General features: G+C 45.8%; 3 protein-coding genes across 4 annotated transcripts in view; 2 read left to right on the top strand and 1 right to left on the bottom strand.

Moving 5' to 3' along the window:
* Window positions 1–3,448: 3,448 nt before the first annotated feature.
* LOC307229624 (myelin and lymphocyte protein-like) lies at window positions 3,449–5,092 on the bottom strand (the record flags this gene model as incomplete). The annotated part of the gene is made up of 4 exons (XM_079999648.1): window positions 3,449–3,523; window positions 3,602–3,724; window positions 4,495–4,662; window positions 5,003–5,092. The coding sequence occupies 4 exons, from the start codon at window positions 5,090–5,092 to the stop codon at window positions 3,449–3,451; spliced, it is 456 nt and encodes a 151-aa protein (XP_079855774.1).
* Window positions 5,093–6,192: 1,100 nt separating this feature from the next.
* Window positions 6,193–11,009, top strand: pgap4 (post-GPI attachment to proteins GalNAc transferase 4). 2 transcript variants are annotated; one of them, XM_079999290.1, is made up of 2 exons: window positions 6,193–6,232; window positions 8,768–11,009. In XM_079999290.1, the coding sequence occupies exon 2, from the start codon at window positions 8,803–8,805 to the stop codon at window positions 10,042–10,044; it is 1,242 nt and encodes a 413-aa protein (XP_079855416.1). In that variant the 5' UTR covers window positions 6,193–6,232; window positions 8,768–8,802; the 3' UTR covers window positions 10,045–11,009. The 2 variants fall into 2 exon arrangements, with proteins under 2 accessions (XP_079855416.1, XP_079855417.1); XM_079999291.1 differs by lacking the exon at window positions 6,193–6,232 and adding an exon at window positions 8,452–8,583.
* A 659-nt stretch (window positions 11,010–11,668) lies between these two features.
* tpcn3 (two pore segment channel 3) overlaps window positions 11,669–25,767 on the top strand; it is a 39,799-nt gene continuing 25,700 nt past the window's right edge. Inside the window, exons 1-4 of the mRNA XM_079999767.1 lie at window positions 11,669–11,979; window positions 14,136–14,218; window positions 15,066–15,180; window positions 15,351–15,479. Coding sequence (XP_079855893.1) covers window positions 11,950–11,979; window positions 14,136–14,218; window positions 15,066–15,180; window positions 15,351–15,479 — 357 coding nt within the window. The 5' untranslated portion in view covers window positions 11,669–11,949. The remainder of the gene's footprint in view (window positions 11,980–14,135; window positions 14,219–15,065; window positions 15,181–15,350; window positions 15,480–25,767) is intronic.

Here is a 25,767-nt window from a genome sequence, read left to right as displayed (position 1 = left end):
CACACCTAAAATTTAAACAATTGGATATCGTAGCTTTTAATTAATTCATAAGAAACACAGGCTGTGATGAACTGTTTCAGATGAAGGGATGAACGGATGGAGGGATGAACAGATGGAGGGATGAACAGATGTACAGATGGAGGGATAAGGGGATGAATAGATGGAGGGATGAACAGATGTACAGATGAAGGGATAAACAAATGGAGGGATGAACAGATGGAGGGATGAAGTGTTGAACAGATGAAGGGATGAACAGAAGGAGGGATTAAGGGGTTAAACAGATGGAGGGATGAACAGATGAAGAGATGAACAATTGAAGGGATGAACTGGTGGAGGGATGAACAGATGAAGGGATAAACAGACGGAGGGATAAACAGACGGAGGGATGAACAGATGAAGGAATTTACAGATGGAGGGATGAATAGATGGGGGTGAATAGATGGAGGGATTAACAGATGTAGGGATGAATAGATGTAGGGATGAACAGAGTTAGACTGTTTTTTTATTTCTGTTCATCCCTTTGATGAACAGGTGGAGGGATGAATAGATTGGGGACGAAAAGACAGAGGGATGAACAGATGAAGGGATGAAAAATGGAGGAATGAACAGAAGGAGGGATGAACAGATGGAGGGATGAACATACCTGATCCTGACGTTCACAACTTTTCCACGATTGTTCGTATCGGCAACCACCAAACAGCTTCAAGGTAAAAGTACTTGAAGAAGTACTTGAATAAGTATTTCTTAAATTTGTCTCTAGTAAAACGACAGGAGTCGTCTAGCTTCGACAGGAAACCTTCTTTTTCCCTCTTTATTTGCTTCTCTGCCCCGCCCCCCTTCACCCCCTCCCTCCCTCCCTCCCACTTTCTCGCTCCTCTCCCTCCCTCATCTCTGTCTCTCCCCTCTTTCTTTCTCCCTTGCTCTTTCCCTCTCTCTCTCTCCCTCCCTCCCTCTCCCCCTCTCTATCCTCTGTCTCTGCCCCTCCCTCCCCCCTCTCTCTCTCTGACTCCACATCTTAATTGATCAATAGATCCATTGATGGATCTATTGATCCATCCCCTAGAGTCTCTTCACTCTGTTCTACGCTGTTCCAACATGGCGACTTATCACGCCATTCTTAGGATGGTGTTTTATCATGCCATTCTAAAGATGGCGTTCTAATCATGGCGTCTTATCTCGGTGGTGGCGGCTCCTGCCATACAAGGCTACAGAGCTCCAGTCTCTGATAAGACACAAGGACGCAGAGACAGGTTCCCCCTTACACCCGTTACGCCGTCCACTGCCCGGCCTCTTCAGGGGCCCTGGACTACCCCATCACCCTGGACTCCCCGATCACCCTCAAGACCAGGGGACAGACTAGAGATAAGGGGACAGGCTAGAGATAAGAGGACAGACTAGGGACCAGGGGACCTTCTAGGGGGCAAGGAACAAGCTAGAGACCAGAGGAAAGACTAGAGACCAGGGGACAGGCTAGAGACCAGGCTAGAGACCAGAGGACAGACTAGGGACCAGGGGATAGACTAGAGACTAAGGGACAGGCTAGAGACCAGAGGACAAACTAGGGTCCAGGGGACAGACTAGGGACCAGGGGATAGACTAGAGGCAAGGGTACAGACTAGGGACCAGGGGACAGTCTAGGGGGCAGGGGACAGTCTAGAGACCAGAGGACAGACTAGAGACCAGGGGACAGACTAGGGACCAGGGGACAGACTAGGGTGCAGGGGACAAGCTAGAGACCAGAGGACAGACTAGAGACCAGAGGACAGACTAGAGACCAGGCGAGGAACCAGAGGACAGACTAGAGACCAGGGGACACACTAGAGACCAGGGAGCAAGCTAGGGAACAGGGAGCAAGCTAGGGATTAGGGGACAGACTATGACCGGGGACCCGGGTCAAGGTCGATGTGTCCAACACATTCCTGCTGTTGAACAGAGATAAAGAGTATTATTAATAGAAGAACTGGATCTGCTTCAGGTCCAGATCATTGACCTTCAGTGAGCACCATCTGTCTGCCTGTCTGTCTATGTTTGTCTGTCTAAGCACTACCTGTCTGTCTTTCTCTTTGTGCGCAACCTAAATTTCCGTCTCCTCTATGGGAAAGACTACCCTCAAACAGACAGCTCCATCCCCATCGCGATGGTGTGACCCTCTCAGATCGATTCTGGACAAACTGTCCGGCTATTCCCACATCACCATGACGACCAGCTGTCCCACTATGTCCACATCACCGTGACGACCAGCTGTCCCACTCCACCAACATCACCGTGACGACCAGCTGTCCCACTTATGCAAACATCACCGTGACGACCATCTGTAGTGCTTATGCCCACATCACCGTGACGACCAACTGTCCTGCCTCGCCCACATCACCGTGACGACCAACTATCTCGCTTCACCCCCACATCACCGTGACGACCAGCTGTCCCGTTTATGCAAACATCACCGTGACGACCAGCTGTCCCGCTTATGCAAACATCACCGTGACGACCAGCTGTTCCGTTCCGTCCAACTCACCGTGACGACCAGTTGTCCCGCTATGCCCACAGCACTGTGATGGAAAACTGTCCCGCTATGCCCACAGCACCGTGACCAACTATCCCGCTCCGCCCACATCACAATGAAAACCTACTGTCCTGCTACGCCCACCTCACCATGCCCTGCACCTGTCCCGTTCTGCTGACATCACCATGTTTCTGTTAGAACGCAGAGTGGGTGGAGCCAGTCATAAATGATATATAAACATCACAGTGTGTGTTTGTGTATATGTGTGTGCGTTTCATCCCCTCTGAAGCTGCTGAAATATTAATAACGTGCACAGCAGCAACGCATGTTCTGCAACACGACACTGAGGAAAGAGGCCCATGCTGCGGCGCCGCCTGAGCTGTGGCTCAGGGCAGTGATGTGATGTTTTTTATTTGGGGTTTTATTCTTTATTTCCAGTTGGGAATCCAGATGTTTCCAAAATGTACAAAACCAGCATTTCATATAAAAAAAAAAAAAAAAAAACCCAAAAACCTAGTTTCCTACTGAATTTTACAAATATACAAAATCATCCACAGAAAATTAATGACATGAATCTAATAGAAACCTTCTATTAATATTTCATTTGAATGTCTCAATATCTATGAATATATCACAGTCTCTAAACATATCAGAAGTATTGATTTGATATTAATACCCCTGCATCATCTGCTGTTTGACTTAGTCGTGTCAGGGAGGACAAGGTGCTCCACTCCTCCATGTCCTTCTTGTCTCCTCCTCCAATCCACCCCTCCATGTCCTTCTTGTCTCCTCCTCCAATCCACTCCTCCATGTCCTTCTTGTCTCCTCCTCCAATCCACTCCTCCATGTCCTTCTTGTCTCCTTCTCCAATCCACCCCTCCATGTCCTTCTTGTCTCCTCCTCCAATCCACTTCAGGTTCTCCTCCTCCCCCTCCCCGACTTCTTCTAGAAGGACTTCCAGCGGATGGCCGACAGGATGGAGTGCAGGAAGTAGAGCAGTGTTGCGATGTAGGAGAAAACCTGCAATCAATAACGATTAGTTTCCTGATCAGTTGCGATGGAAAGGGCGGCCATCTTGGAAAGTGTGGCGCTACTCACCACGGCGGAGATGTTGAGCTGGTAGCTCTGGAAGGAGCCGTCCCTCAGATCCACCGTCACTTTGGCCAAAGATACCGATGCACTGAGGTAGAAGAAGGCTGCCAGGGCGTGGCAGGCAACGTCCTGTAGGAGGGGGAGGTGGAGGAGGGGGGACAGGGAGACAGTTACTAGTTTGGTACTAGTCAGTTGCTAGTAAGTTACTAGTTAGCAGTACTCAGTTACTGGTGAGGGACTAGATAGGGACTAATCAATTACAGGTTAGTTCTAATAAATTACTAGTTAGTACTAGTTATGTACTGTGCTCATCAAATGAGCGTGGCCTGGCTCTGCCGGCCATACAGCCACAGCAATCCAGGCTATTCTCATTTGTAGTTCCACGTTGGTGGAACGAGCTGCCAAAAATGACCAGAGCAGGGACCTCCCTCTGTCTTTAAGAAGCACTTGAAGACCCAGCTCTTCAGTGAGTACCTCCTGTCCTAACCTACAATTACTTAGCACCACCTTGCAGTATTTATTGTTACACTAATGTCTCTGTCGCAATGTAGCTTGAATGTTATTCTCCTTGTAAGTCGCTTTGGATAAAAGCGTCTGATAAATGACTAAATGTAAATGTTAGTTATGAGTTAGTTGGTAACTTGTTAGTTCCTGGTCGATTATTGTTAGTTAGTTACTAGCTGGTTACTAGTTAGTTACTCATGAGTTACTAGTTAGTAGTAACTGTTACTGGTTCGTTATTCGTTGTTACCAGTAGTAGTAGTCACTTACTAGTTAGCTACTAGTAAGTACAACTAACCTGTTACTAGTTAGTTGCTTGGTATTTTCTAGTTAGTAATGATCAGTTACTAGGTAGTTCCTAGTAGGCTACTAGTTAGTAGTGGAGCTGGTTAACTCACTGCCATCACCCAGCTGCTGTTGTTGTGGTGCCCCCCGCAGGCAAACACCAGCATCCAGATGAATGTCAGCACAAAGCAAAAGACGGAGACGAACATCACCCAGCCCTGAGGGTTCGCTGGGACCACTAGGCTGCAGGCCACCAGGATCCAGACCAGCCCCCCGAACACCTGTACACAGTACTGATACTACTGACAGTACTGACATCCCTAACCCAGATCTTCTCCTAGATATTCCGATATACTACTAATAATACAAATACTCTTATAATATGCAGTTCCACCTTACTCCAATCACTACTAAAACTACTACACCCTCTACTACTACTACAACTCCTGCTACTTCAGACTACTATTACCACTATTAGTACCTATAATGATAATTCACAAATTGACTAATAAATATGAAATACTCAAATTACTACACTACCACCACCAACACTGCTAATCCCAAGAAGTAAAAAGGATAATGAGTACTACTGCCACTAAAAAGTAATACAATGGGACTTACTAGTTCCGGCAGGTAGAGGATGTCGGGGATAGTGGTGCAAATCTGAGTCCCGCTGGGTAGGTTGACCATGGTTGCCGTGTTGGACGCCATGTTGCCGCTGACTGAAGTTCAGAGGCGCTGTCATGGTAACCTGTCTCCACCACAGGAGGGTTAGGTCATCACAGCGTCAACGTCGCCGGTCAGCTCTCGCCACGGCAACGCCTCCTGCACCTTCAAACAAAACCTGATGCTGCACAAGAAGCTTGAGCCGGTCCAGCATCATGGCAACCAGAGTACAGAACATTTGGACTCCGGCCCACCAAGGTCCTCCGACAACAGTTTGAGAAACAATTTGTGGGATTAAGGTCCATTCTTCACTGCTAATTAGCCGAGGTGTTAAATGCCTTGCTCAAAGGCGTGCCCCACACATGGAGGTGTCAGGGTGCATCATGTCCCATGGAAACGTTTGGCAGCTGCTGCAGTTTGACGCTTCCGTAATCTGAAGGATCTAGTTTCAGTGGGAGACACCCGAGCTGCAGCGCAGGAAGAAGCTGGACAACAATAACAACGATAAGAATAACAATAACAGAAATGCGGTGTGCGGGTGGTGTGGTTTAAGCACCCACACGTGTCTTGGGTCTAGGTAATTGGACACGGGATCAGGGTCGCTGTACACCTGTTACTCGTCAGAGGAATCAACGAGCAACAGGTAAATCACCCATCCCCACATACACACACGAGAGCCTCTGTCATGACCAGTGTCCATCTGCTCCCGGCTTGTTCCATCTGTCCTGTCTACAATAAATTGGTGTTTGCAACATGTCTTTCTGTGTCTCTCACCAGAGGAGGGTGAGGAAGGTGAGGAGGGTCAGCTGTGTTTTCGAGGTAGCACTCTGGACTGAAGAAGAATAACACATCCATATATAATATTATGTCATATCTCTGCTATGATTTACTTTGAAACAAAGTATTATGTAAAATTGACAATTTATTAATTATATAAATAAATATTTATGCTGTATATACCTATATTGCTGATGTAGATTATATATTTTTGTCTTTGTGCAACACTCATACAGTGCAGACAGTCTGGAGATAGATGGCCTTCTGCCACCTAACGACCAGCTCACATCACTGCAGCTACTCACGCTGCTGCTTTACCGTAAAGCACCGAAAGTTGAGCAGAGCTGCGTTACCGTCAAAATCGGGACGTAAAACAACCCGGAAATCCTGGATCTGCTTCATGTTCGGGTGAGCGCTTTGATCTGTGCTAAAGATCCGAATCCTATCACATTAGATACAATAGTATCGTATGGTTATACCAGGTAGTATAGTATATTATATCATTATGCTTCTATCAGGTTCTGTATGATACGACAGGATATATTATTGTATACATTAGTGTGGCAGTTGCTCTTACCACACCATGCAAGTGGCGTGTTCAGGGACCTCGGCACACAGACACACAAGACCGGGAGTTGTGAGAGTGGGTCTGTTGGAATTAGCCCAGGAGCAGATAGAAAATGTCATGACAGGGCTCCTTTCCTGAGTGTGTGTGGGAATGGGGGTTTTATCCTGTTGCTTGTAAGACCAACCAACCAGCAACAGATATGCAGCTACCCTGACCCAATCATTTAGATCCAGGTCAGGTGTGGCTGCTCAAACCATCCCATCTCCACACCACAGACCCCCGACACCAAACTGAGGCCAGGGAGAATTCCTAGCCGAAGCCGAAGCCTGACCCCCCCCTACCAAATATCATATCATATTGTATCATATTGTTCTCTCAGGTTTTATAGGATTTTATAATATATTATATCATATTGTATCATATGGTTCTACCAGGTTCTATATAATATTATAATATATTATTTCATATTATATTGTATAACATGGTTCTCTCAGGTTCTATGATATTATAATATATTATTTCATATCATATTGTATCAAATGGTTCTATTAGGTTATATATGATATTATATTATATCATGTCATATTGTATCATATGGTTTTATCAGGTTCTATGATATTATAAAATATTATATCATATTGTATCATTTGGTTCTATATGATATTATAATATATCATATCATATTGTATCATATGGTTCTATCAGGTTAAATATAATATTATAATATATTATTTCATATCATATTGTATCATATGGTTCTATCAGGTTCTATATAATAAATTATATAATATTGTATCATATGGTTCTATCAGGTTCTATATGATATTATAATATGTTATATCATATCATATTGTATCATATGGTTCTATCAGGTTATATCAGGTTCTATATGATATTATAATATATGATATATCATTGTTTTATACAGTTCTATAAGGTTCTATAAGATATAATATAATATATCATATATCATATGGTTCTATCAGGTTCTATATGGTACTATCATATATAATATATCATATAGTTCTATCAGGTTCTGTATGATTTTATAGTATATTATATCATATCATATTGTATCATGTGGTTCCATCAGGTTATATCAGGTTCTATATGATAGTATAGTGTATTATATCATATTGTATCATACGGTTCTATCAGGCTCTGTATAATAATGTAATATATTATATCAGCCTCAAAGGAGGCTAGGTGGAATTAGCCAGGACCAGATAGAACATGTCATGACAGGGCTTCGATCCTGACTAAATGTAAAGATGGGGGTTTTAACCTGCTGCTCGTTAGCCCAACCAATGAGCAACAGGTATGCAGCGACCCTGCCCCAATCACCTAGATCTAGGTCAGGTGTGGCTGCTTAAACCATCCCATCCCCACATCACATACCCCTAACACCAAACTGAGGCCAGGAGCATTCCTGGGCGAAGCCTACTCTCCCCGGCTCCGCCCACCACCACCACCAAGCAGAGAACAAAAATGAAAACAGAAACAACAGACTCTGACCCATAGTTCCAATACCTTAAATAATAAAACAAAAGCTGACTCTGAAAGAGGTTTCCCATACCGTATACAAACAAATGTCCAAAACAAATTAACAGGTCCCCTTTCAGAGGACCTGGGTCCCCAGAGCAGCACGGTCGACCGGCCTCCTTCCACCAGGGCGACGATAGACTGCCCCCTCCTCCCTTCCGGCGCGTGGGGCCTTGGGCTGCTGCGCTGACTGGTGATGGCGTGGATAGACTTGGCTGCTGCCCGGGGCTGCTTGGAAGGGTGGCCTGGCTGCTGGGCTGCTGAATGGTTCCGGCGATGGCTGCTGAGCGGAGCAGCTAGCTGCCAGTGATTACCTGTGGTGGTTGCCGCGCCTGCCTCTCCCCCGGTCCTCCACCGGACACCCTGGGTGCTGCTGCTGCCAGTTGGGGGAGAGTTGGTGCTGGGGCGCCCGTTGACCCACTGGTGGCTCCAGGGCGTCTTTGGACAGCCCTTCTGTGTCCCTTTCCCGTGCAGCAGTCCCTGTTCAGGTGCCACTGGAGCAGTTCTGCCTGTCACACGCCACCCAAGTGGCGTTTTCAGGGCCCTCTGGCACAGAGACACAATCGACAATGGGTTGTAGACATCAGTTTTTTGTGGGTGAAATAGCCAGGAGCAGATGGAACATGTCATGACAAGGCTCCTATCCTGAGTGAGTGTGAAGATGGGGGTTTTAACCTGCTGCTCGTTAGCCCAACCACTAAGCAGCCACACTAACCCAATCACCTAGATCCAGGTCAGGTGTGGCTGCTCAAACCATCCCATCTCCACACCACAGACCTGAACTCAAATTGTCCAGTGTCAGATCTAATGCTGTGTTCATCTTCTCTCTCCAGCAGAGGGAACGTGGCATCAGGCACCTGGTGCCGGAATGGAGAGTCCTGCAGCACCTTCGGTGGTCCAGCTCTGCGACAGCAGGAGGCTCGCGGTGGCAGGATGGAGAGTTCTGCAGCACCTCAGGTGGTCCAGCGCTGTGACCCAGGGCCTTGTCCTTTCCGCTCTGACCTTCTGCGTGGTGCTGCCGCTCTGCTGCCACCGGATGCTGTACTCCTACTTCTTCCTGAAGCCGCTGTTCCTGGACTCTCTGAGTGAGAGCGCCCTCCAGCGCAGCTACCTGCAAGGACAGGAAGCTCTGAGGTTCTGGCAGGAAGCCCGCTCCGCAAGCTCTCCTGGCTTCGCCCAGATCAGCTGGGACCGGGAGCTGCTGGTCACCGTGGTGACAGCCAAACGGAGGGAGGGGAAGGACTTCCACTACCTGCTGCAGGTGATGCGGCGGCTGGCGGACCTCCTGGCGGCCTGCGGGGCCACGCGCTGCGCCGACGTCCTGCTGTGTGACGTGGAACGCGGCTCCCAGGAGAACGAAGACGCCTCCTTGTTGGAGGGATGGTTCCGCGTAGTGCGACGTTCTCCCACAGAGAAGCTCTTGGATGGGGAGCGCTTCAACACCTTTGAACGGGAAAAGAGGGACTATGTGTTCTGCATCCGCAAATCCTGGGAGCTGGCGAGGCCCCGGAACCTGCTGGTGCTGGAGGACGACGCCCTGCCTCGACCGGACCTCTTCCTGGTTCTGAGGGACCTGCTGTCCCGTACGTTCGCCCATCGCTCCCTCTACATCAAGCTGTACCACCCGGAGAGGTTGCAGCGCTACTGGAACCCAGAGCCCTGCCGCCTCCTGGAGTGGCTGGGCCTGGGGCTCCTGGGGGCCACGCTGGTTCTGGTCTCCTTGCTGTACTGGAACCCGTTGTGCCTGTCCTTCACACTGTGCCCCATCCACATGCTCTTCTTCACCCTCTACTTCATGGCGGTGGTGGAGCTGACAGGGCGGCACTACCTGCTGGAGCTGCGTCGACTCTCCCCCCAGCTCTACGCCGTCTCCCCCGCCACCGAGTGCTGCACCCCCGCCATGCTGTTCCCTGGCAACGCCTCACTGCGCGCCGCCCGTTACCTTGATGATGCCTTTTGCGTGAAGGGCAACGCCAAAGACCTGGCCCTGTACCAGAGGGCCGCCACCGAGCCAGGGGAGCGGGCGCACAGCGTGGAGCCCAACCTGGTCCAGCACATCGGAGCCTTCTCCTCCATCAGGCCCAACCCCAACAAACCCAAGCTGCTCTGACTGGGAGCCACTGGGAGCTGCAACTTATTTCCAAAAATGTGTAAAAAGTTAGAACCATAAAAACATCTATAAAACCATCTATAAACCAGTCTGAAACAGCCTGAACCAGTCTGAAACAGTCTGCAGTCTCAGTTCTTCCTCTGATCAGATCCAGTCTGTTAGTGTAAAGTGTGAAAGTCTTTATAAAAGTCCCATGTATCAATTATTAGTAATTGCATTAAATTCCCTGTAAAGCAACACATTTTTTTTTCTGACTGTGTCACACCGAAAAACAATGTGTTATTAGCCACCCAGCAACACTTGAATTATTAAAGAAATCGGCAAGTGTATAAAATTAGGTTTCAAAACGTGAAAAATAAGAAGTTCCACTGAAGTGGCTGACACCATGCCCAATCATGGGAGAGGTGCAGCCTCTCTCAAGTGTGAAATCATAATAACTAATGGAATACATACTGTGTGTGTGTGTGTGTGTGTGTGTGTGTGTGTGTGTGTGTGTGTATATATATATATATATATATATATATATATATATATATATACAAATCCAATATCAGAAAACCAATAAGGGGCTGTTTTTCATTGTTTTGATTTTGTTCTGGAGTTAGAAATAGAACATGAGAAAATGGGATATTTGTTGCAGGTAGTGCGGTGGCTCTGCCAGTGGCAACCAAGCTGGAACAGAGCCATGCTGTCCGGCGGGACTCTGCTCCGGTTCCTTGTGCCTGTACGCCCCGCGCAGGGCCCCGCTCAGGGCCCCGCTCAGGGCCCCGCTCAGGGCCCCGCTCAGGGCCCCGCTCAGGGCCCCGCTCAGGGCCCCGCTCAGGGCCCCGCTGAAGCACAAGGAGCTGGAGCAGAGTCCTGCCAGACAGCGCAATGGCACGGCCCTGAGTAGGGCCCTGCTCAGAGCCCCCCGCAAGGCCCTGCATTTATTTCAGTGTTTAGAAATAAATCACAGAATTGACTTTATAGGGACTTTAATGACTATTGATTATTATGAAGTGTGCTGTGATGTGGAGAAAAAAATAAAAACATTAAATGTTATTTTCCAAGTGATCTGTTTCATTTGTTCAATAAATAAAACATGTATTTAATATTGATTCATCTTATCTTAACTCCCCTTGCATTGATAAGCCTCGCACGCAGCGCCTCCTAGAGGCCGCTGCGTGCACTGCAGATTGAGCTTTAACACAAACCTGATGAACTTGATCTGTTTTTAATATGATAATTATATTTTAGAAATTATATTTTATCATTATATTTGATAATAATAATAATATTTGAACAGAATCAATGTTTTGATCCAAGGTTCAAGTCCCAGTAGAACGTGATTAAAATGAAATAAGAATAGATAAAACAAGGACCCGATCCACACCCATGTTCAACACTGTATTCATCTGAACAGCAGGTACTGACGTTGGTCAGCAGGAGGCGGGGCTGAGCTGTCTCTCGCTTCCTGCAGACAAACCGTTTGCAGATCTCCTGCTTTTCTCTTTTTTTTCTGCTCTTGCTCTTTTCTCCCCACTCCAGCTGTTTCCGCTCTGCTCTCCAGTCACATGAGACGATCCAAGTCACAAAGTGCATCAAGGACCAGAAGGAAACTGTAATGGGACGTTAGGAGAACGTTTGGAAGAAGTTTGGAGAAGTTTGGAAGACGTTTGTAGAAGATTGTAGGTTTGGAGAAGTTTGGAATAAGTTTTGAGAAGTTTGGAATAAGTTTGGAGAAGTTTGGAAGACGTTTGGAGAAGTTTGGAAGACGTTTGGAATAAGCTTTGAGAGGTTTGGAAGAAGTTTGCAAGTAGTTTGGAGAACTTTGGAAGACTTTTGGAGAAATTTGGGAAAAGTCCAAAGTGCTGCAGAAAGTTGGAAAACATCAAAACAAAGAAGAGATTTTCTACAGAAGCAAAAATGAACGGAATGAACAAAATCTGCAAAGAGGTGAAGAATCGATCAATACATCTATCACTCTGTCAATACATCATCAATCAATACATTATCCATCAATCTATCATTGTCAATACATCATCTATCAGTCTATCAATACATAATCTATTGATCTATCAATACATCATCTATCACTCTGTCAATGCATCATCTATCGATCTATCAATACATCACCTATTGATCTATCAATACATTATCTATCAATCTATCACTGTCAATACATCATCAATTGATCTATCAATACATCATCTATCACTCTGTGAATGCATCATCAATTGATCTATCAATACATTATCTATCGATCTATCAATACAACATGTCTCGATCTATCAATACATCATCTATCGATCATCAATACGTCATCTATTGATCTATCACTCTGTCAATACATTGTCTATTGCTCTATTGATACATCGCCTATTGATCTATCAATACATCATCTATCGATCATCAATACGTCATCTATTGATCTATCACTCTGTCAATACATTGTCTATTGCTCTATTGATACATCGCCTATTGATCTATCAATACATCATCTATCGACCTATGAATACAACATGTCTCAATCATCAATACAATATCTATCGATCATCAATGCATCATCTTTCGATCTATCACTCTGTTGATACACCATCTAGCAATCTATCAATACATCATCTATCGATCTATCACTGTCAATACATCATCAATCAATCAATACATTATCCATCAATTTATCACTCTGTCAATACATCATCTATCGATCTATCAATACATCACCTTTTGATCTATCAATACATTATCTATCGATCTATCACTGTCAATACATCATCAATTGATCTATCAATACATCATCTATCACTCTGTGAATGCATCATCTATTTGGTTAGGGTTAGAGTTAGGGTTAGATCTATCAATACGACATGTCTCGATCTATCAATACATCATCTAGCGATCATCAATACATCATCTATTGATCTATCACTCTGTCAATACATCATCTATCGCTCTATCGATACATCGCCTAATAATCTATCAATACATCATTATCGACCTATCAATACAACATATCTCAATCATCAATGCATCATCTATTGATCATCAATGCATCATCTATCGATCTATCACTCTGTCAATACATTATCTATTAATCCATCAATACATCATCTATTGATCCATCACTCTGTCAGTACATCATCTATTGATCTATCACTCTGTTCCATATTCTACAGCTCCATGATGTTTCTATTTATGTTCTATGTAGTAGTAGTACTATTACTAGTACTAGTAGTCATATCTAGTTGTAGTAATATCATCTAGTAATAGTAGTATCTAGTAATGGTAGTAGTAATAGTATTATCATCTAGCAGTAGTAGTATCATCTTGTAGGAGTAGTAGTATCTATTAGTAGTAGTAGTAGTAGTAATAGTATCTAAAAGTAGTAGTATCTAGTAGTAGTATTATCATGTAGTAGTAGAAGTATCTAGTAATAGTAGTATCATGTAGAAGTAGTAGTATCTAGTAGTAGTAGTAGTATTTAGTAGTAGTAGTATCATGTAGTAATAGTAGTAATATTTAGTAGTAGTATCATGTAGTAGTAGCAGTAGTAGTAGTATCATGTAGTAGTAGTAGTATCACGTAGTAGTAGTTGTATCATGTCGTAGTAGTAGTAGTATCATGTAGTAGTAGTAGTATCTAGTAGAAGTATCATGTAGTAGTAGTAGTACTTGTAGTATCATGGGCACAGTAGGTACGGTGGGTACGTGGCACAGTGCATTGCACTGCTGCCTCACAGCAAGAAGGTCCTGGGTGCGATTCCCGCCTGGGTAGCTGTTGGCACCGTGCTCGGTGGGTTATCTCCCAATTCGGGTTCTTTCTGTGTGGAGTTTGCATGTTCTCCCCATGCTCACATGGGGTTTCCTCCATGTAACATCAGTAAGGACCCCCACCCAAAACATGCACAACAAACATCGTCCGACCAGCGATGGACATATGTAACCAGGTCCCCGTTGAATGCTGCCCACTGCTCCTCACTTCATGAATGCATGTGTTGTGGTGTGCTGTGTGACAATTAAAGATTCTTATTCTTCTTCTAGTAGTATCATGTAGTAGTAGTATCATGTTGTAGTAGTAGTATGTACTTTATTAAGGCGTCTTGGTCTCTGCAGGACCTGGATCTTGCTGCCGTCTACGTGTCGGATGCTCAGCACAACAGAAACATTTTCTTTGACACGACGCCCCAAGCGGTCAGGTAGGGAACTGAAAGCCATACTCGGAATGCAAGGAGTACTGACAATACTGTGCTGGGAGTACTGACAATACTGGGAGTGCTGGGAGAACGGGGAATAATGGCAGTACTGGGAATACTGGCAGCACTTGGAATACTCGGAGTACTGGGAGTACTGGAAGTACTGGAATACTGGGAATACTGGGAGTACTGGGAATACTAGGAGTATTGGCAATACTGGGAGTACTGGGAATACTAAGGGTACTGGGAGTACTGGGAATTCTGAAAATACTGGAAGTACTGGGAGTACTTGGAATGCTGGGAATACTGTGTGTGTGTGTACTCTGTGTACTGTGGGTACTGTATTTCTATGTGTGTGTACTCTGTACTGTGTTTACTGTATTTCTATGTGTGTGTACTCTGTGTACTGTGTGTACTGTTTTTCTATGTGTGTGTTCCCTGTGTACTGTGTGTACTGTATTTCTATGTGTGTACTCTGTGTACTTTGTGTACTGATTTATATGTGTGTGTACTCTGTGCACTGTGTTTACTGTATTTATATGTGTGTGTACTCTGTGTACTGTGTGTACTGTATTTATATGTGTGTGTTCCCTGTGTACTGTGTGTACTGTATTCCTATGTGTGTGTACTCAGTGTACTGTGTTTACTGTATTGCTGTGTGTGTGTGTGTACTCTGTGTGTGCTGTATTTCTATGTGTGTGTACTCTGTGTTCTCTGTGATCTGTGTGTACTGTATTTCTATGTGTGTGTACTCTGTGTACTGTGTTTACTGTATTTATATGTGTGTGTACTCTGTGTACTGTATTTATATGTGGGTGTACTCTGTGTACTGTGTGTACTGTATTCCCAGGCTATACCTGCAGTACCACCGCTGGCCACTGTGCATGCTGCTCTACTTCTTCATCACTCTGGATCTGCTGCTCGCTGTTGCAGAGGAACCGGCTCTGTTGCCACTTCCCGTCTGGGTAACATACCGCTTCCTGTCTTAATTATATAATAATATTATAAATCTATTCTATGATAATAAATTTGACTACGTAGTATTATTTTGATACCATTATGATGATAGTATAATAGAGGTCCTGGTAGTCCTGATGGAGGTTCTGATGGAGGTTCGGCTGTGTTCTCTCTGCAGGCCACCATGCTTCTGGAGCTGCTCTGTCTGGGGGTGTTCGCGGGACGCTTGGTCCACTACGCCAAAGTGATTCCCAGGGACAAGTTCTGGAAAGACCCAAAGAACATCTGCATACTCCTCATTCTGCTGGTGAGTCCAGTAGAACAGGTCCAGAAGAACAGGTCCAGTGGAACAGGTCTAGTAGAGCAGGTCCAATGGAACAGGTCCAGTGGAACAGGTCCAGTGGAACAGGTCCAGTGGACAAGGTCCAAAAGAATAGGTCCAGTGGAACAGGTCCAGTGGAACAGGTCCAGTGTAATATGTCCAGTGGAACAGATCCAGAGGAACAGGTCCAGTAGAACAGGTCCAGTTGAACAGGTCCAGAGGACTAGGTCCAGTAGAACAGGTCCAGGGGAACGGGTCCAGTAGAACGGGTCCAGTGGAACGGATCCAGTGGAACAGGTCCAGTAGAACAGATCTAGTAGAATAGGTCCAGTGGAACAGGTCCAGTGAAAGAGAAAAATGTCACTTCAAAGGGGCGTGGCTAGTGACTTAGCAGGATATACAGTCAGTTTAAAGGGGCGTGGCTAGTGGCTTGGAATGTGCTGAGGTAGCAGCGTCGTAGTAAACGACCTTTGACCTCCAGCTTCGCTGCATCAGCGACATCCTGTCAAACACTTTTGACTCTGAGAGAAAATGCTGAAATTTGAACATCATAGATTCAAGATTCAAGATTCAAGATTCAAGATTTTTATTTGTCACATACATATACATACTTCCATACATATATGCAGTGAAATGTAATGCAACGCACCCGGTGATAGCACACAAGTCCTAGGAAAAAGTACTAAAATAAAATAAAATAAAAAGTAGAAAATTCCTTTCTAATAGACCGACTAACTGACTCCTAAAACGTAATACAGTAAGTGGAATACTTATAGAATAAGATAAAAAATATATAGAATAAAATACAATAAAAAATAAATTGAAATAAAATGGAATAGGTAGAAGGAATATGCCTATGTATATACAGATATGTGCATTTAAAGTGGCATGTGAATTAAAGTGGCATGTGAATGTGAATAGTGTGAGGTAGTGTTTGGGATAATACAGCACAGTATACAACAGTACGGCGCAGCAATACGGCATCACGAACAACCCTGAACAGTGATACAGTATGCGGTACAGTATGCTACATACAGTACAGTAGGTAGTGGAGCCTAGTGCATGGCTCAGTTAGGACCCCTGGTGAGGTCAGCGTTGACAGTTCTGATGGCTTGAGGGAAGAAACTCCGTCTCAGTCTCTCTGTTCTCGCTGCGTGACTGCGGAGGCGCTTGCCTGACCGCAGCAGCTGAAACAGTCCGTTGTTGGGGTGATGAGGATCCTTCATGATCCTACGGGCTCTGCTACTACACCTCCTGGTGTATAACTCCTGCAAGGGGGGGAGGGTAGTTCCAGTGGTACGTTCAGCTGAACGCACCACCCTCTGCAGGGCCCGCCTGTCCTGGGCAGTACAGTTCCCAAACCAGGCAGTGATGTTGCCTGTCAGGATGCTCTCCACTGCTCCAGAGTAGAAGGACTTGAGGATCCTCACCGAGACCCGGAATTTCCTCAGCTGCCTGAGGTGGTAGAGACGCTGCCTCGCCTTTCTCACCAGAGTGTCTGTGTGAACAGTCCATGTTAAGTCCTCTGTGATGTGGACTCCCAGATATCTGAAGCTGCTCACCCTATCGACAGAAGTCCCATTAATCCACAAGGGCGCGTGCGTCCTCGATTGTGATCCACGCCTAAAGTCCACAATCAGCTCCTTGGTTTTGCTGACGTTCAGGTGGAGGCTGTTGTCCTGGCACCAGAGTGACAGGTCAGCCACCTCCTCGCGGTAGGCCTTCTCATCGCAGTCGGTGATCAGGCCCACGACCACGGTGTCGTCAGCAAACTTGATGATGGTGTTGGAGCTGGACCTGGCCACACAGTCATGTGTGTACAGGGAGTACAGTAGGGGGCTGAGGACGCAGCCCTGGGGGGATCCTGTGTTCAGGGTGAGGGAGCTTGACATGTACTTTCCCACCTTGACCACCTGGGGGCGGCCTGTGAGGAAGTCCAGGATCCAGGTGCACAGCGGACCATTCAATCCTAGCTCCATCAGCTTGACAGCCAGTCTGGTGGGAACTATGGTGTTGAAAGCTGAACTATAATCAATGAACAGCATTCTCACATAGGCCCCCTTCTGGCCATCCAGGTGCGTGAGCGTGGTGTGCAGTACCTGGGAGACCGCGTCATCCGTGGATCTGTTCTGCCGGTACGCGAACTGCAACGGGTCCAAGGTGCAGGGGAGGGAGGCGCAGATGTAATCCTTAATCAGCCTCTCGAAACACTTCATGACCACCGAGGTGAGGGCCACCGGACGGTAGTCATTCAGGCAGGTTGGAGAGGCGATCTTCGGGACAGGAACGACGGTGGACCTCTTGAAACAGGATGGGACCACTGATTCAGCCAGGGAGATGTTGAATATTGTGGTGAACACCGGAGCTAGCTGGTTAGCACAGGTCTTCAGTACTCGTCCAGATATGCCGTCTGGACCCGCAGCTTTCCTGGTGTTCACCCGCATCAGAGCCCTCCTGACCTCGTGCACGGACACTGAGAGTGCGCGCTCGTCCCCAGCGGTGTAGCTCCAATTAGCCGGCGAGCTAGCGGTGTTGCTGCCAGACTCGAACCGCGCATAAAAGGAGTTCAGTTGGTTGGCCAGGGAGGCGTCCACACTCGTGGCTGGGGAGGAGCTGCTCTTGTAGTTTGTTATTGTTCGCAGCCCCTCCCACAAGCGTCTTGTGTCCCCCCGCTCCATCTGCAGCTCCACGGTCTCTCTGTACGTCTGTTTGGCGTCCCTCACCACCCTCCGCAGATTGTACGACGCCGCTTTGTAATTGTCCATATTTCCAAATACTAGACCGTTGTTGTAAGTGGCCGTGCGAGCTTTCAGAGCGCAGCGGATGGATTTATCAACCCATGGTTTCTGGTTTGGAAATATCCGAACTTTCACCGTGGGAACGATTTCATCCGCGAGCGTAGCCACAAAACTCACTACAACCTCCGTAAACTCGCTGACGTCACTTGAACTTGTTTGGAACATGTCCCAGTCCACGTCAGTCAGAGCGTCCTGAAGCGCAGCCTCTGATTGGTCCGTCCACCGCTTCACGTATAGAGTACATACATATATATATATATATATGTTGCATGCATATATAGATGTATGCCTGTATATATATATATACACAGTATGTAAAGAGTTCTTTATATACAGTATACATACATATGAGTATATATATACAGTACGTATAGAGTTCTTTATATACATATACAGTATACATATATGCATTTACAGTGGTGCCTTGAGTTACGAGCGCACTAACATACAAGTTTTCTGAGTTACGAGCTGCCGTTCCGTAGATTTTTTGTATTGATTTGCGAGCAAAAATTTGAGTCACAAGGAGCGAGCTTCAGGTGCACCGCCGCTGGTGGGCGTGGCCAGCGAATGCGGCCAGCATCCCGCGTCTCACTCCTTCACTTCACATGGTGACCTGAGCGTGGAAGCTTCTCTTTTGTGTTTTGTGTTCGCTATTTGTGCTTTTTGTGCAGTCATCTTGCCAATTTTTTTTTCGAACCATGGGTCCGAAAAAAGTAAGTGCTGAGAAGAAGAAGGGGATGATGTCATTGACTTAAAGCATGATGTCATAGAAACACATGGGTGAGGTGTGCGTGTGATGGAATTGGCGAGGCAGTACGAGCGTAGTACTTCTACCATATGTACCATACTGAAGCAGAAGGAGACGATAAAGGCTACTACGCCAGCCAAGGGCGTTAAAATCATGTCTCAGCTGTGGACCGCCGTCCATGAAAAGATGGGAGAATCTGCTGTGGGTGTGGTTGATGGAGAAGCAGCTCGCAGGAGATAGCGTGACGGAGGGTATCATCTGCGAGAAGGCAAAAATGATCTACACATTCTCTTTTATTGTGTGTAATTATGTTTTTATACAATATTTGTTATTTATAAATACATTTTTCTTATTTAAAAACAGGTAACAAAAAAAATGGGGTGTTTATTTGGGGGCTGGAACGAATTAATGGCATTTCAATTAATTTCAATGGGGAAAATTGATTTGCTATACGAGCAGATTGAATTACGACACGGAACGAATTAAACTCGTGAGTCAAAGTACCACTGTATATACTGTGTATACTGTATATACATTATATACTGTGTATATAATGTATATATACAGTATGCATAGTTATTTATGTACATATACATTTTATATATACAGTATGTATAGAGTTCTTTATATACATATACAGTAAACATATATATATTTACTGCATATATATACTGTGTATATACTGTATATATACAGTATTTATAGTTATTTTGTTCATATACATTTTATATATATATACAGTATGTATAGTTATTTTTGTACATATACATTTTATACATATATATACAGTATGTATATAAGGTTCCTTATATACACAATATAGAGTAGTTACCATCGCTGTCTCTTGTGGTGTTTCCTGTTCCACTCATGGCTGCGTAGTTGTCTCCCCCTCTCTTTCTCCCTCTCTCTCCCTGTTACCCCCTATGTCCCCCTATCTCTCACTCTCTGTGTGTGTGAGTGTTTGAGGAAGTTAATATTCATAACTTTCTGACTTGTTTTCTATCTAACTGCATGTTTAATATTTTTGTTATTTTGTTATTTATCAGTGTTTTATTTCTACTTAGCAATGTGCAAATAGGATGTAGCTTGTAGGGTGTTGGCTGTAGGGTGTAGAGTGTTGGGTGTAGGGTGCTGGCTGTAGGGTGTAGAGTGTTGGGTGTAGGGTGTTGGCTGTAGGGTATAGAGTGTTGGGTGTAGGGTGTAGAGTGTTGGGTGTAGGGTGTTGGCTGTAAGGCGTAGAGTGTAGGGTGTTGGGTGTAGGGTGTTGGGTGTAGGGTGTAGGGTGTAGGGTGCTGGATGTAGGGTGTAGGGCAGAGGTCACTAATTGGCAGACAGGAGGAGGAGTGGTCCCAGACGTCATAGACCAATTGGATGTGTTGTAAATCATCTCACGGGATGTTACTCAGCCAATCAAATGTGCTCATTCCGACAAGCGTCTCACTGTCACACAGCGAGAGACGTGACGAGAGAGGAGTCACACAGTGAGAGAACTAAGTCAGAGAGAACAGAGAAACATTCCTTCCTGTTCCAGTTCATAACCACTACTTTTCATATGTTCCATGACCGTGGAGCAATGTGAAGCACCACTACAAGACCAAGCACAGATCTTTTGAACAAACACACCCGCTCAAATCTCAACTGGTAGCTCAGGAGGTAGAGCTGGTAGTCTAGTAATCTAAAGGTTGCTGGTTCAATCCCAGGCTCCTCCTGCTAGCATGCTGTAGTGTCCTTGAGCAACACACTTATCTCCTAATTGCTCCTGATGGCTGCGTCCGTCAGTGTTTGAACAATTGTAAGTCGCTTTGGATAAAAGCGTCCAAAAATGTAATGTAATCCTAACACATTCATTCACTGCCCAACAACGTGCTCACCAATGTTCCCTTAAAGTTGCTTGGATGTAGGGTCAACATAAAAAAGCATTTACTGACGGAGAGGTTGTCGAGGAGGGCATGAGTGTGCGAGCTGAAACCTTCTTTGAGGGAAAACAACAAGAAGAGTTTTGTGAACAAATAAAGCAAATACCTACATCAGCCACTTTATCAGCCACTCAGCAACCTGAAACGTTAACCCAGGATGTGCTCACACAACTGGATGAAGCCGTTCAGGCTCGATGCAGAGGCTCAGCTGTAGATGAGTCCACTGTTGTGTCTGACGGTGCTCAACTGTTCGTTTATGGAAGGTTCTTCAACCAGGAGAAGTTCTGTGGAGACCTGTTAGGTGCTACATGCCTTCAGACCAGTCCAAGAGGAGAGGACACCACCTGGCCATAAAGGAGATGCTAGCCAACAGCGGGATAGAGCCCAAACAGGTGGTTTCAATAAGTACAGATGGAGCCCCTGCCATGGTAGGGAGGGAGGAAGGAGCTGTGGCGAGAATGAAAGAGGACAATCCTGAGCTTGTCTCTTATCATTGCATTATTCATCCATCTATCCTGTGCTCCACCCTGTCAGAGGAGGATGCTGAAGTGATGAATACAACGATGAGAATGATTCACTTTCTCAGGGCATTCTCTTCCCATCAATGCCACACGTTCAGAGAATTCCTCAAAGAAGTGAATGCACATGCTGATGACCTTCTGCTGCACAACAACGGCAGTTGGCTCAGCAAAGACAAGGTGTTGCAGCGCTTCTGGTCCATCTAAAGGGAAATCGCAGCTTTCTTGGCACAGCTGAAGAGCCAAAAGGCATCAACATGTTCTCTGTTTTTAGTAGATGAGAAGAAGATAGATATTGTGGCTTTGACAAGCTGATTGTAAACTTCAGCAAACATTTTGACAGCTTCAGCCTTGGACAGAATCTCACCCTGTTCATTCAGAAGCCATAGCTCATCAAGAATATTAAGGGGCTCTCACAGCACTTCAAGTGGGCAAATGCTGGGCCCCTCCAAATGCAATGGGTTGATCTCAAATCAAATGTTGCCCTGAAAGAGCATTTTGGAGGAACTGACCCTGCCACTTTCTGGCTCCAAATAGTGTCAGAGACAGCTTTCCCAGGACTGAGGAAAGTAGCCCTGTACATATTGACCATGTTCGGCTCCACATACAGCTGTGAGGCAGCTTTCTCCACAATTAACATTATTAAAACCAAATGTGGTTCCAGGCTCAACAATGAGCACCTACACATGTGCATGAGAATGGTACTGACACCATTTCAGCCCAGATTTACATTCCTGGCAGGACAAGCTAAAGCTCACTTTTCTCACTGAACAAGAGAAAGTGTGATATATGAGGGAAAGAAAGAGAAAAGTGTTACATTAAGCAGACGCTTTTATCCAAAGCGACTTACAATTGTTCAAACGCCGATGGATGCAGCCATCAGGAGCAATTAGGGGCTAATTGCTGGGCTAAGTGTCTTGCTCAAGGACACTACAGCATGCTAGCAGGAGGAGCCTGGGATCGAACCAGCAACCTTTAGATGACTAGACCACCAGCTCTACTGCCTGAGCTACCATCCCACCATCACAAGCCCGTGTATCATCAGTGCTGGTCCCAAGCCTGGATGAATAGAGAGGGTTGCGAATAGGAAGGGCATCCGGCGTGAAAACCATGCCAAATCAAACATGCGGACAACAAATGTCCATACTGGATCAGTCGGGGCCCAAGGTTAACAACGACTGCCAATGGTGCCGTTAGCCAACAGGGTGCCAGTGGAAATTGTGCTACTGTCAGCCGAAGAAGAAGAAGAAGAAGAAGAGAAGGCGTGTCCGGAGACAGCAGGAGAGGAGGAAGGGTAGGAGAGTAGAGCTGAGAGTAGGAACTTTGAACGTTGGCACTATGAAGGGTAAAGAGAGAGAGCTGGCTGACATGATGGAGAGAAGGAAGGTAGATGTACTATGTGTACAAGAGACCAGGTGGAAGGGGAGTAAGGCCAGAAGTATCGGACCCGGGTACAAACTGTTCTACCATGGAGTGGATGGCAGGAGAAATGGGGTAGGTATTGTCTTGAAGGAAGAATATGTCAAGAATGTTTTAGAGGTGATGAGAGTCTCGGACAGAGTGATGAGCATGAAGCTGAAAACTGATGGGGTGATAATGAATGTGGTCAGTGCCTATGCTCCCCAAGTTGGGTGTGAGATGGAAGAGAAGGAAGAATTCTTGAATGAGTTGGATGTAGTGATGGAGAGTGTCCCCAAGGGAGAGTGAGTGGTCGTTGTAGCAGATCTCAATGGGCGTGTTGGCCAAGGGATCAGAGATGAGAAGGTGATGGGTAAGTATGGTGTCAAGGAGTGGAATGTGGAAGGACAGATGGTGGTGGATTTCGCCAAAAGGATGGAATTGGCTGTTGTGAATACGTATTTCAAGAAGAGGGAGGAACACATGGTGACATACAAGAGTGGAGGAAGGTGCACACAGGTGGACTACATCTTATGCAGGAAGTGCAACCTGAAAGAGATTAGTGACTGCAAAGTGGTGGTAGGGAAGTGTGTTGCTAGGCAGCATGGATGGTGGTCTGTAGGATGACACTGGAGGCCAAGAAGAGGAACAGAGTGAAAGAAGAGATAAAATGGTGGAAGTTGAAAAAGGAGAAGTGTTGCATGCAATTTAGGGAAGAGGTAAGGCGGGCAATAGGCGGGAATGAACGACTACCAGATGACTGGGAAACAACTGCAGAAGTGGTGAGGGAGACGGCCAAGAAGGTACTCAGTGTATCATGTAGGAAGAGGAAGGAAGACAAGGACTCTTGGTGGTGGAATGAGGAAATACAGGAGAGCATAGAGCAGAAGAGGTTGGCAATGAAGAAATGGGATAGTCAGAGAGTGAAGAAAGTAGACAGGAGTACAAGCTGATGCGGTGCAAGGCAAAGAGAGAAGTGGCAAAGGAAAAGGCATACGACGAGTTGTATGAGAGGTTGGACAGTTAGGAAGGAGAAAAGGACATGCATGCATTAGAGAGAAGAGGAATGAAAGTCAGCAGGAGTAAGATAGAATACATGCGCCTGAATGGGAGGGAAGGCGGCGAAAAGCTGAGAATGCAAGGCATGGAGGTGGAGAAGGCAGATGAGTTCAAGTACTTGGAGTCGACTATCCAAAGCAGCGGAGAGTGCGGGAGAGAGGTGAAGAAGAGAGTACAGGCAAGGTGGAGTGGGTGGAGAAGATTGTCCAGAGTGATCTGTGAGAGAAGGGTTTCAGCAAGAGTGAAGGGGAAGGTGTACAGGACGGTAGTGAGAGCAGCCATGTTGTACGGTTTAGAGGCGGTGGCACTGAAAAGAAGGCAGGTGGCTGAACTGGAGGTAGTAGAGTTGAGGATGTTGAGATTTTCATTGGGAGTGACAAGGATGGACAGGTTTAAGAATGAGTACATTAGAGGGACAGCTCCTTCAATATTGCACTGAATCATAAAGCAATTTAGACATTATGATGCTCCGGACCTTTGCTTGAGGAAATTTTCTCTAACTGGACCTCTTTGAATTTGAATTGAATACCCCTATTTATATATGTTATACAATTCTTATAACACGTCCAGAACCAAGAAAAACCTACAGAGTCTGTTCCAACATCTCAGACTGGGTCCAGGGAGGAGACAGTGGGACAGGGATACACTGAGTCCAGGGAGGAGACAGTTCCAACTATCTCGTGTTTCCAACTGTAGGTGGCACAGTGGCACAGTGCATTGTACTGCTGCCTCACAGCAAGAAGGTCCTGGGTCCTTTTCCTGCCTGGGGCGATGTTGGGGCCGTGCTCCAGTGTGTTATCTCGATTAGGGGCTTTCTGTGTGGAGTTTGCATGTTCTCCCTGTGCTCACATGGGTCTCCTCCAACATAAAAAAGGACGCAGAACACGCAGAACACTTTCCTGTCCTGTCCCTGACCACGACATCGATCCACCACCTGGAGTTGGTCCCCGGGTGTTGACATACTGAAGGCTACACCTGGAGGGAGAGCGGCTGGGATGGAGATATGCAGAGGCTGAAGTTCTCCAGCTTCCCCTTCCGGCATGCCTGTCAGAGCAGTGCATCTGTGAGATGAGTAATAAAATGATTCATGTTTCAAATAATAGTGAAGGAGAAAAGAATTCCAGCCCTGAGAATGAGGTGGGAGAGGAGCCTGGTGGAAATAGTCCACACAAGAGGAAATGGAGATGATCACTCCTGTAAAGAGCACACAGAATGATGGGTGAGATTCAGGATGATGCAGTGCTCACTGTTCCTCATCTCAAGAGGAAAAGCAGGAGCAGCTCCAGTTGCTCACAGGCTTAAAAGATGACGTCACCAAGAGGAAGGAAAGGTCTCATCCCAACAGAACATGGCGGAGTCCGACTCCAGCTGGGAAAGGGAAAGCCAGGGTCAGACATGTGATGTCACACGTCTGTAAGCAACACAGAAGCTACAGAGAGATACAGCATGAGAACATGAAAGTGTTCTTACAGAAACAAAGGGTGCAACAGTGGAAGGTTATTCCTCAGATAGAGAATCTTCTTCCACCTCCGTCAGGCTCCATATGAGCAGTACCGGAAAAGGAAATTTCACCAATCAGGAGGTTTACCCCCTCAAGAAAATAGTGAAAAAACCTTGACACGATTTTAATGATTATAGAATGGAGACATTTTAAAGGCCAAAGGCTTTTAACTTTTTTACTCACGTTTCTGTTTCTTTTATGCCTTCCCATGAGTCATTTTACTATTTGTACTTTTAATATAAATGGTGAAAGAGAAATAAACAAAAGAGCAATTTTATATGAACCAGCAAAATGAAAAGGAGTTGATGTGACTCGAAAAGGGAAAAGGGAACGGG

The sequence above is a fragment of the Zeus faber genome (assembly GCF_960531495.2).
Source record: "Zeus faber genome assembly, chromosome: 4".
In the NCBI taxonomy this organism is placed as follows: Eukaryota; Metazoa; Chordata; class Actinopteri; order Zeiformes; family Zeidae; genus Zeus; species Zeus faber.
The sequence above is the reverse complement of the archived record's forward strand: the minus strand, read 5'-3'. Positions and strand labels throughout refer to the sequence as shown.